At 43.0% G+C, this 12078-nt stretch overlaps 1 protein-coding gene across 1 annotated transcript in view; it reads right to left on the bottom strand.

The window, feature by feature from the left end:
- Nucleotides 1-5401: 5401 nt before the first annotated feature.
- The window catches only part of LOC122248946 (CCR4-NOT transcription complex subunit 10), a 9983-nt gene continuing 3306 nt past the window's right edge, over nt 5402-12078 (bottom strand). The window contains exons 4-13 of the mRNA XM_086542135.1: nt 11772-12078; nt 8730-8892; nt 8258-8460; nt 7641-7753; nt 7386-7522; nt 6995-7181; nt 6649-6806; nt 6181-6290; nt 5894-5966; nt 5402-5744 (exon numbers count right to left, since the gene is read on the bottom strand). The exon at nt 11772-12078 is cut by the window's right edge and continues 30 nt beyond it. Coding sequence (XP_086398261.1) covers nt 5692-5744; nt 5894-5966; nt 6181-6290; nt 6649-6806; nt 6995-7181; nt 7386-7522; nt 7641-7753; nt 8258-8460; nt 8730-8892; nt 11772-12078 — 1504 coding nt within the window. The 3' untranslated portion in view covers nt 5402-5691. The remainder of the gene's footprint in view (nt 5745-5893; nt 5967-6180; nt 6291-6648; nt 6807-6994; nt 7182-7385; nt 7523-7640; nt 7754-8257; nt 8461-8729; nt 8893-11771) is intronic.

The raw sequence follows: 12078 nt of genomic DNA, 5'->3' as shown, positions 1-12078 counted from the left end.
AGGATAAGCCAGATTTGCGGAGCAGATGCTACGCCGGGCTTGTATGCGCTGAAGCGAACCCGCCTGTGCAGTGCCCAGCTTCGTCAGTAACCGCCAGGTGACAGTGGAAGCTCACGAGCTTGGACGGGACTCAAGGTACAAGATACAGATTGGAGTGTCGTCAGTTAATTTCATATGTAATTACAGATTACTTATATATCTTATATATATCTTGTTTTAAGGTAATTTAATTTTTTTCTGATAGGATGTCAGAGTTATCACATCGTGTTAAGTTTTATACATTGTTAATTAAAATATTTTGATATCTTTCATCAAAGTAATAACTAATAATCATTATTATTACCATTGTTATCATTATTGTCATGATAATAATTGTCATTACTATTATTGTTTGATTGATTATTAAAAATTATCTGCCGCATCAACCTCTTGGTCTTGGCGGCGTAACGATTTGTTAAAAAGATACACGTTCTATATATTAAAACTGTTAAAAAAGGATTTGTATGCAAATTCTAGATGTATTGATTAAAAAGAATATAACTTACTATAACTCGTATAGTAGGTTTGTTTCCCGAAGGAAATCTATAAGACTACAAACAGCCATAGTCATCTCTTAAAATACTTTTAAAAGTAAATTGCAAGTAGCTGTTTCCACAACATAGGCCACGGTCGATGGTTCCTGGCCTTCTCCGCACATAGTGCGTGGGGATCCAGCCATCAACCACCCAATCTTATGTGCTCGATTGCTAATCTTGCAAGAACAGCTTCTATCTTCCGGTTCACATTGGTACTTGTGAATCAGATACCCAGGTCTTCATTTATTTCCCGCAGATTATTGGTTTCAGTGTTGTGCCGTTGGCTTCTCCTCTGGCCTCGCAGTGCTTCTCTGATCTGGGGCTTCAAGTCGGTACGAGAGAGGGAAATCAGTAGTGTTAGGGCAGGCAGCAACAGCCTTGGCCTTTCATCTGCCAATTTATTCCCAGGGATCCCGACATGAGCTGGTATACCCAGTAGAGTCAGCCAGTCTTAGATCTCCTTCGCCACTGGGTGTGACGAGTTCAAACTGTCGACAGCCTCTAACGCACTGCGAGAATGAGAGTATATCACAGTGTTGCGGCTCTCTGTGTTCCTGGCCATCTTAACCGCGGTAAGGATGGCATACAGCTCTGCAATAAATACAGATGCGGTGGCAGGGAGACTTCCCTCGCTACTCTGCTGTTTGCTCACGGCCACAGTGCCTACGCCATCTTCGGAGCTGGAGCCGTCTGTGTATATCTGTTCAAGATTTGTGTTTCGAAGTGTATTCTAGGAACCTCTGCTTGATTTCCATATTAGCTCTTCCTTTCTTCCCAATTCCGACAATATCGAGCTCGACTGGATTTGTCCAAGGATGGACCTGGGGATGCCAACTGGTAGGATCCTGCATAGGTTTAGAACGAGATATGCTACAAGGACCCTCATTCTCCCGCCGAAAGAGCGGCAAAAGTGCCGTGCGGTCGGCGCCCCACGACAGGTGGGAGAGTACCCGAAGAATACCGAGTGTTTTGGTGGTCGTCGTCTTCAGCTGTTTGGCGTGTGTCAGCCATGTCAATTTCGGGTAAAATGTCAGATCCAAGAACTTCACCTCGTTGCCAAATTGCACTGGACTTGCTCTTAAGAAAATTCAGGGATGGAAGTTGCCAATTCTTCTGTGGAAATGCATAGCCACAGTCTTGTTCTAGGAGAACTTGAAACTGTGGTATGAAGTCCACCGCGAAACCTGATTTATTGCAGTCTACAAATAGTTGTGTGCATCCCTAATGCCCCCTCGGGAGCAGTCATCTACGTTCAGACTGCATGAGGCGTCCTTCGGCACGGCCTTCACAATGTCGTTAATGGTAATTGTAAAGAGAGAGAAGCGGTCCCCTACCCGTACTCGGAATTTCCTGTCACTCAGGAAATTCTGGATGAAGACGGCTAGGATTTAGCTAGTACATCTGCTATATCTTTTTTTTAATCTGTGATGATTGTGCTAATGGAAACGAAGTGGATTTCCCATTACGCACCTTGCCCCACGCAACCGACAGCGACGTCGATGCGTTGATGGAGAATACGCATTGCATCCATGATGCACGCCTGATCTCCTTCAGAACCCGCCACATCGCCGGCATGTCGTTTCAACTGCTTGAGCGCAGCTTTCCTAGCTCTGACAGCTTCTTGACACTCATCTGACCACCGTGGCTGCTAGAATAATTCTAGAAGTGAAATGGTCTGTGGCTTCTTGAACAGACATGAAGTCTTCAATTGTCTGCACCTGTTCATGGCTCCGAAAAAATCCAGTCGGACCGATCTATTTTTCCAGCATGGCACCCCGTTGGTTGGGATTCCGTCCACTATTTTCAGTAGTATCGGAAATTGGTCAATTTCATGTAAGTCTTCCATGACCTGCTACGTGAAGTACAGCTCAGCGTCGGCCGAACTGATGGACAGGGCGATGTTTGAGAATGTCCCAGTCTGTATGTGGAAATGAGTTGGGTGTCGGCGTTGAGAACAGCTACTCCAGTCTCTAGGATGACGGACTGCAAGGCATTACCTCTCCAGTAGTGTCTCCCCAGAGTTGATGACGGCCATTGATTTTTCCGAAGAGCAGGAACGGGGTCCATAATTGTTCCATTACTCTCCTCAATTTCACAATGTTCTGTCAACTATGTGGAGGGAGGTACACTAATGCTACAGTGTATGGTCTTCTCAGTCCTGACCGGCTTTCATCGTCCCTCCCCAGTCTCGGGTTTGTTAGTGGCTCCTGCTGCCTTCTTGCTCAAGGAGGGAGTTGTCGCCCTCCTGAAGGCTTCCCCATTTTGTTCCGATGGCTCCTGTGGTCACTGGTGCTTTTCTCATAATCGGAGTTCTAACAAGCCCAGGCAGTAGTGTTGTGGTCCCTGGTGCTGGTGTTGGAGCCTCTCCTTGCCCTCTGGCCATTGGTGGTTTGGCAATGGTGGTGGCAGTGGTGGTGGTGATGTTGGTCTTCCCAGCTGGTATAGCCACCTTCGCTGCTGCTTTTGCTGCTGCAGTTGTGGTTGCCGGTTTCACTGCAGGAGTGGCTACCAGTTTTTTGTTTTGGGGCTTTGTGCAGGGGCCACAGTCGCCTGTTGTACAGCCAGCGCTGTAGCCCCTTGCATGGTCTCCAAGGTAGTTCTTTTTCTCTAGGGACTTGATCTTTTCCTCGGGTTTTTCAGGAGACCGTAACCTTGGAAATGCCCGAAGTTTTTTCCCCATATGATCCCTGATGGTTCAGGGCGACAGGTGACCACTGAGCCTCAGGAGTGGTTGATGGGGCTTGGACGGCTGTCTCCTGTTTCCCCTATGTATGTCCCTCGGGACGTGGTCTTTCCGAGGGCCCTCTTTTCAGTCTCTGCTCCAAAGACTTACTGGTCTTTGTAGAGCCTGGAGTTGTTTGGGGTGTTGGCAGCAATTGCTCCTCGGCTGATGAAGGCCTCGAAGCTTACCCGTGAACTTGCTGCCAGCGTTTTGGGGCCTGATTTGTAGGTTGTGAGTTCCCCGCTCTTTCATAAGTCTCCCTGGGCGAGATATTCCTTTGAGGATATTGCAGGTATGGTTCCCCAGCATGATATGTCCGCTTTTGACGCAGAAGTCTTCTGTCGATCGGCACCACTTCTGTCATTTAAAACAGCGCCTGCGGTGACCTCCATCGCATACCATGCTGCCATGATCTTGTCTGGTAACCTCTCTTTGTCGAAGGTGAGAATCAGCATTGGCGTGTCCATTAATTCATTATCTCCCTTCTTTTTGCCACGCTTCACCTATTTGACGCCTTGATCTGCAAGTTTAGATTATAGGGTTTCTTCGGAATACCTCGTCAATTTCCTATTGAAGATAACTCCTTTGACCATAATAAGATCACTATTGGCATAGACCTTCACCTCTATCCCTGTAACCTTCTTCAGCCCTCGGAGTTTCTCAGCTTGTTGGACTACCACCGAGTCCAACAAGGGGAGGACGTATCATCCACCACATGGCATCCCCCGGGGCTACTGTTCGGATATACACATCGTCTGCAGCGACTTCAGGGCCTTCAGTCTGTCGAGATCCAGCTCCATACTTGGCCAAAAACTTCCCCTCACTCGGACACGGCGGGTACGGAGTTTTTTGGGTTGACGGGGGTCACCGTCTAGTATCGACCACATTCCCGTTCAAAGAGGTGGTCTTAAACATGATCCATAACTTGCCAGGTCGTCATCTATTGTCTTGTGAGTCTTTGTTGACTCCTCCACAGGAACCTTGATGGCTTGGGTGACCCTGTCAGGGACCGATGTCCCCGCTAATCTCGCTCCTTTTTCATGTTATATTGAAGCCACAGCACAAGTCTCACTTCGGGGAGACATTACTATTATTACTATCATCGTATTTATCATTATTACGAATATTACCATTATCATTTATTATTGTTTTTTTTTAATTACGGCTGTGATTATAATGACTGTTTCCACTACTTTATGATATATCATTATCTTCACCATCACTAGTAGGAATACAGTATGATCATTTGATCATTTCATTATCCTAATAGCAATCATCTACATTATCAATGTATCATCTTCATCATTATCTTTATTTTATTTCTATTCTACATATTCACTTCATTTTGTCAGGGACATGTGACCTAGTATATAGTAATTTATCAATAATTTTCAAATAGGCTTATCCTTATACTGATATTTTTTCTGAAATATTTTTATTTTAAGCATTTCTGATATAAAAGCTCCTGGAATAGCAATAGATACCAACGTATACAATATATAAACGAAAGGCAGTGTTCACCTACTCTATGTATTGAATAGACATTTGTATTTTTTTTCCTGTATTTTCAGTTCTGTTTGGTGGGTTCATTGTCCATTTTTAGTCTATTTAGTATTTTACATTTGCTAAAATGTTACATTCAGCTTTTAAATCTACTTCTGCAACAATTACCCTTTTAAGGAAGTCTTTGTATTCACATATAAATTTCAAATGAGTGTGGATATAATCAATGTTTCTGCTTCTAATATCTGCTTAGCACTGACAAGCAAGAGTTTGATATAAATTTCTCTGAATCAGAGTCAAGGTCACTATCTGCTATATAAGAGTTCTAAGATGCTTGTAATAGTTTGCCTTTCTCATTTGAAATAATTGTCATTCTCACTTGGCTCATATAAGTCATGTTGCTCTTCTAAAGAGCATTGAATGTTTATCATTCAGCAATACCAGGTGAGTGAGTGAGTCTGTGGGTGGATGTGTGTGTGTGCACATGTGGTTTGTCTGTGAATGCATGTCCGTATCTATTTTCAATGTAATTAAAAAAAAACAAGTAGTTTGTGCATATACAGCATTAAGTCTTCAGAAGGTGATGTAAAGACAATTATAATAATAATATTTTTACTTGTATTATTGCACTAAAACATTATTACCACAAAAAGAATATTTCTTTTCTTTTCTTTTAGGCAAGAATACAAATCTATTTTGCTGTTATTCAACAGCAGTTCCCTCATCAACCACTTTTACAAATAAAGTTTTGGCAACTTCACCCGCACTAAATTAGTATAACTGGAATCTGTATGTAAGTTAAGATATAATTTTATTATCACACAAAATATGAATAGGATAATGATGCAATGCAGTAATCAAAGATTCTTTACTGCAGTCAGACACCAATCTTCACGTTAGAAGTATATTCTTCTTTACTATGTTCCTCATAACATCTGCATTGCCTGTATGGGGAAAACAGAAATAGAAATGATATTCCATTACTGAAAAATCTTCAGATATAAGTACTTGAACAAATTATAAAACATTGCAAAATTTTTAATACTTTGGTATTATCTAAACTTTATGTACACAAACGCAAAATATACCATACCCATTTGCAGCTGTATGTACATTGCTAACATAATGACTTGTGCTGGAGTGTTTCCATTTCTTTCAGTCCAGACCTGGGGATAAAAATACTTTTTCTATATCAGGGGGTCTGTTATTCTACAGGTTAATAATTATGCAGTATTTTCAAACTCAAGACTGCTTGATTTTGGATGAATTATTTCTTAAACAATTAAATAAACATTATATCAGCCATTATTCTTATTTCTTAGTACAGAAACTTATACATTTTGAAATAATTGAACACAAAATAATTTTGCCGAGACAAACCTCCTTGAGCAAATTGTTAGCCTTCTCTAGTTCTCCACGTAGGGTATAAGCAACACTTAGGTTATACCTCATTACTTGCATGGCTGCTGCTGTGTTCCCAGTAGACCATCCTGAGAATGGTAATGGTACACACTATATAGTATAAGAACTCATCTTAATGTTTATTAGAAAACAATCAAATCAATTATAAGTTTCTTAACTCATTGGTCACGGTATTAAATAAATATTTGTGCAGTAGGATGGCTGGTTTACATGTCTGGCACGGTGCTATCCGCATCTATGACTGACTCTGCCTTTGCAGCAAATCATGCCATCCGCTACTAATGGGTTAACATCAAAAAAAGAAAACAAGATAGAAGCCCACATTCACATTTTTACTTTATATTCACATGAAATTTGTTTCCTGCTTGATGACTACACATTGGTAACTACAAAAAGTTTAAAATGAAATGAGACATTTAAACTGACCTTGATTAGGCTGAGTAGGTGGAAAACTTTGGCTAGCTTCTTGTGAGGGAGGAGATAGAGTCATATCACCCACCAGTCTTGGATCTAAATGGGTTACAGCCTCAGGCACACGACCAAGAGAAATAAGGGCTTCTCCTGCATACAGATGACCTAATAACCTGGGATATTATATGTAAAAATAAATATTCAACACATTCTTGAACAATTACTGACCTATTTTAATAATAAACAATATAAACAAGGAAAATTGTACTGTTTCAGAAAAAAAAGAAAACTATTTATATATATATCTATATATATATCTATATATATATATATATATATATATTTGTATTCAAATACTTACTTATAAACTCCAGGAATCTTTGGATGAGCTGCTAATAATGTCTCTGCATGTCTGAGAGCTGCGGAGTGATCAGAGAGACACAGAGCCACATAGGCACTACAGGCTAGAGCAGAAACACGAAGACTAACTACTTCAGTTCCACGCATGGGAGAGGATGGTCCAGCAGAGTACAGCTCAGGCATCACACCTTGAGACACAAGAGAATCAAATACAAATTGTGAAGCTATAAGTACTGTATCATTTTCAATTATAGACATTATAAATATGGAAGACTAACTGAAAACTACAATAAAAGAATGAACTAATATTTGTAACATGCAAAGCATCTGGTAGCATTCTACCACGTCCATGAGATTTGTTTATTTACATTTCTTTTTCTCTCAGTGCTTACCTGAGGCCTCTTGTTCATCAGTTAGTGAGGTTGTGGAAACATTTTCGGGTAAAAGAGCTAGGGCGTTACGAAGACACAATCGGCCAAATTCAAGAGTTGGCTCCGGAAATGCTGCATCAGTTGCGGACATTGGATCCCTGAAACAGATTAGGTCATGCAGCATACCAATCTCTTTCTTGTATGATAAGTATTTCAGTATATTTCTCTATAAAAACATATTCATATGGTAACACTTAAGTGTGTATTGCTACATACATTTTCTTGTTGTGGTCATTAACACATGTTGAAAAACATATTTTCCTATGGATACCAGCACCAACTGTCCCCTGAATGATGGACTTCTTTAAACCAGCATCATCTTTGATACCCTAAATAAAAGAAACAGAAGACCAAATGTGTTAGTAAAGGATAATTTTTAATACCATAATATAGTGTGGAATAAATGGAACACCAGAAAACTATTTCTCTCTTTATTGTCGAGTCAATCATGAAAAAAATCAGATGCAAGATAAAGACTTCACTCTAAAAAGGTAGGAAAACCAAACAAATGGAAAGGAATCAATAGTGTATAGGCATTATCTATTAATTTAATTTCATATCAAGATCTAAACAGCCCAACTGCAAAAGTATAAAATTTGTCTTCTGAATATTTTGCAAAACGAGAATTGAATGCAAATTATAACCAATATATAATTATATAAATAGTTTTTTTATTGCAATATTTTTTCATAACACTTAGATGCATGATATATGATTATGTTAACACACAACCTCTTAGTGAATATTAAAAGTTTATTGCATTAGGATAAAAAGCACTTTCTCTGCACAATATGAACTTGATAAATACAGATAAAAATGTGGCAAATACTCACAGCCTTGTGTACTGCTACACAGCACTCTGCCAGTCTCAGCCATAATCTTGGATTGGTAGAATGCACTTGCAATACTTCTAATAGGAAATCAAATGCTTTCTCTGGTTTATTCATGTGCAGGAGTGTTACACCAAGATTATAGTACAACTCAATCCGAACATTACTACTCAGCTGGTACAGAGGACGACTAGATAACCAATCACCTGAAAAATGAACAAACTATTACTACAGCTACTTTATCTAAAAACAACTTAGATTACAATACATCACATCAAGTATAGTTATCATGAAAAGAGCACTTAGAAAAGGGTTAATATGCTCTTTCAACATCAGATCTAACTTCATTTCTCAATCTAGATCATTGTTCTATATAGAGATATTGAACACATTTATGACATATGATGCTGACCAGATATCACAATATAGGTCCATACTTTTTGGAGTGAATATATCAAGAGCAAAAGAGTTTTACCAGATTGGGGAGTTGAGACTGTTGCTTCTGTCAGTTGTGATTCTTGAAGGGCTTTTTGTAGGTAAAGACAGGCCACAGTCGGTTTTCCAAGACCAAGGTGAATCACCCCAAGATTATTGTAATACATGACACCTAAGCTTGGTCCATATGTGCTGATAAAAAAAAAAAAAAAATCAATTATACTTTTTATAATTGTACTTTAACCCGCTAACTGCTGCAACTGCTGCTAGCTACAACTGCTGCTACTACTACTACTGCTGCTACTACTACTGCTGCTACTGCTGCTACTATTGCAACTACTGCTACTGCTGCTACATCTGCTACTGCTGCTGCAACTGCTACTACTGCTGCTACTGCTGAAGCTACTGCTACTTCTGCTGCTACTGCTACTACTACTGCTGCTACTACTACTGCTACTGCTGTATCTACTGCTGCTACTACTGCTGCTACTATTACTACTGCTACTGCTGCTACTACTGCTACTACTGCTGCTGCTACTACTACTGCTACTACTGCTGCTTCTACTACTACTGCTACTGCTGCTGCTACATCTGCTGCTACTGCTGCTGCTACTGCTGCTGCTGCTACTACTGCTGCTTCTACTACTACTGCTACTGCTGCTGCTACTGCTGCTACTACTGCTACTGCTGCTACTACTGCTACTGCTGCTGCTGCTGCTACTGCTGCTACTGCTGCTACTGCTACTACTGCTGCTACTGCTGCTACTGCTGCTACTGCTGCTACTGCTGCTACTGCTGCTACTGCTGCTACTGCTGCTACTGCTGCTACTGCTGCTACTGCTGCTACTGCTGCTACTGCTGCTACTGCTGCTACTGCTGCTACTGCTGCTACTGCTGCTACTGCTGCTACTGCTGCTACTGCTGCTACTGCTGCTACTGCTGCTACTGCTGCTACTGCTGCTACTGCTGCTACTGCTGCTACTGCTGCTACTGCTGCTACTGCTGCTACTGCTGCTACTGCTGCTACTGCTGCTACTGCTGCTACTGCTGCTACTGCTGCTACTGCTGCTACTGCTGCTACTGCTGCTACTGCTGCTACTGCTGCTACTGCTGCTACTGCTGCTACTGCTGCTACTGCTGCTACTGCTGCTACTGCTGCTACTGCTGCTACTGCTGCTACTGCTGCTACTGCTGCTACTGCTGCTACTGCTGCTACTGCTGCTACTGCTGCTACTGCTGCTACCGCTTACTGCTGCTACTGCTGCTACTGCTGCTACTGCTGCTACTGCTGCTACTGCTGCTACTGCTGCTACTACTACTACTGCTGCTACTGCTGCTACTGCTGCTACTGCTGCTACTGCTGCTACTGCTGCTACTGCTGCTACTGCTGCTACTGCTGCTACTGCTGCTACTGCTGCTACTGCTGCTCCTGCTGCTGCTGCTGCTACTGCTGCTACTGCTGCTACTGCTGCTACTGCTGCTACTGCTGCTACTGCTGCTACTGCTGCTACTGCTGCTACTGCTGCTACTGCTGCTACTGCTGCTACTGCTGCTACTACTACTACTGCTGCTACTGCTGCTGCAACTGCTTCTACTACTGCTGCTGCTGCTGCTGCTACTGCTTCTACTACTGCTACTACTGCTACTGCTGCTACTGCTGCTACTGCTGCTACTGCTGCTACTGCTGCTACTGCTGCTACTGCTGCTACTGCTGCTACTGCTGCTACTGCTGCTACTGCTGCTACTGCTGCTACTGCTGCTACTGCTGCTACTGCTGCTACTGCTGCTACTGCTGCTACTGCTGCTACTGCTGCTACTGCTGCTACTGCTGCTACTGCTGCTACTGCTGCAACTGCTGCTAGCTACAACTGCTACTGCTGCTACTGCTGCTACTGCTGCTACTGCTGCTACTGCTGCTACTGCTGCTACTGCTGCTACTACTACTACTTCTGCAACTGCTACTACTGCTGCAACTGCTACTACTGCTGCTACTGCTGCTACTGCTGCTACTGCTGCTACTGCTGCTACTGCTGCTACTGCTGCTACTGCTGCTACTGCTGCTACTGCTGCTACTGCTGCTACTGCTGCTACTGCTGCTACTGCTGCTACTGCTGCTACTGCTGCTACTGCTGCTACTGCTGCTACTGCTGCTACTGCTGCTACTGCTGCTACTGCTGCTACTGCTGCTACTGCTGCTACTGCTGCTACTGCTGCTACTGCTGCTACTGCTGCTACTACTACTACTGCTGCTACTGCTGCTACTGCTGCTACTACTACTACTGCCTCTGCTACTACTACTACTAATGCTACTACTACTGCTACTGCTGCTACTGCTGTTACTACTACTACTGCTACTGCTACTGCTGCTACTGCTGTTACTACTATTACTGCTACTGCTACTGTTGCTACTGCTGTTACTACTACTACTGCTACTACTACTGCTACTGCTGCTACTGCTGTTACTACTACTACTGCTGCTACTGCTGCTACTGCTGCTACTGCTGCTACTACTGCTACATCTGCTACTGCTGCTGCAACTGCTACTACTGCTGCTACTGCTGAAGCTACTGCTACTTCTGCTGCTACTGCTGCTACTGCTGCTACTGCTGCTACTGCTGCTACTGCTGCTACTGCTGCTACTGCTGCTACTGCTGCTACTGCTGCTACTGCTACTACTGCTGCAACTGCTACTACTGCTGCTACTGCTGCTACTGCTGCTACTGCTGCTACTGCTGCTACTGCTGCTACTGCTACTACTGCTGCTACTACTACTGCTGCTGCTACTGCTGCTACTGCTGCTGCTACTACTGCTGCTGCTACTACTACTGCTGCTACTGCTGCTGCTTCTGCTACTGCTGCTACTACTACTACTGCTGCTACTGCTGCTACTATTGCTACTACTGCTACTGCTGCTACATCTGCTACTGCTGCTACTACTACTACTGCTGCTACTACTGCTACTTCTACTACTACTGCTACTGCTGCTACTACTGCTACTGCTGCTACTGCTGCTGCTTCTGCTACTACTGCTACTGCTGCTGCTGCTGCTACTGCTGCTACTGCTGCTGCTGCTACTACTGCTGCTTCTACTACTACTGCTACTGCTGCTGCTACTGCTGCTTCTTCTACTACTACTGCTGCTACTACTGCTGCAACTGCTGCTGGAACTGCTACTACTACTACTACTGCTGCTGCTACTACTACTACTGCTGCTACTACTGCTACTGCTGTTATTACTGCTGCTGCTCCTACTAGTACTACTGCTGCTGCTACTGCTGCTACTACTGCTACTGCTACTGCTACTGCTACTACTACTGCTGCTGCTATTACTACTGCTACTGCTACTACTGCTGCTGCTACTGCTGCTACTGCTGCTACCACTGCCTGTA

Source organism: Penaeus japonicus, unplaced genomic scaffold (genome assembly GCF_977035675.1).
Source record: "Penaeus japonicus unplaced genomic scaffold, GWHDUDI00000001_assembly GWHDUDI00000012, whole genome shotgun sequence".
Lineage (NCBI taxonomy): Eukaryota > Metazoa > Arthropoda > Malacostraca > Decapoda > Penaeidae > Penaeus > Penaeus japonicus.
This window is presented reverse-complemented; position numbering and strand designations above follow the sequence as displayed.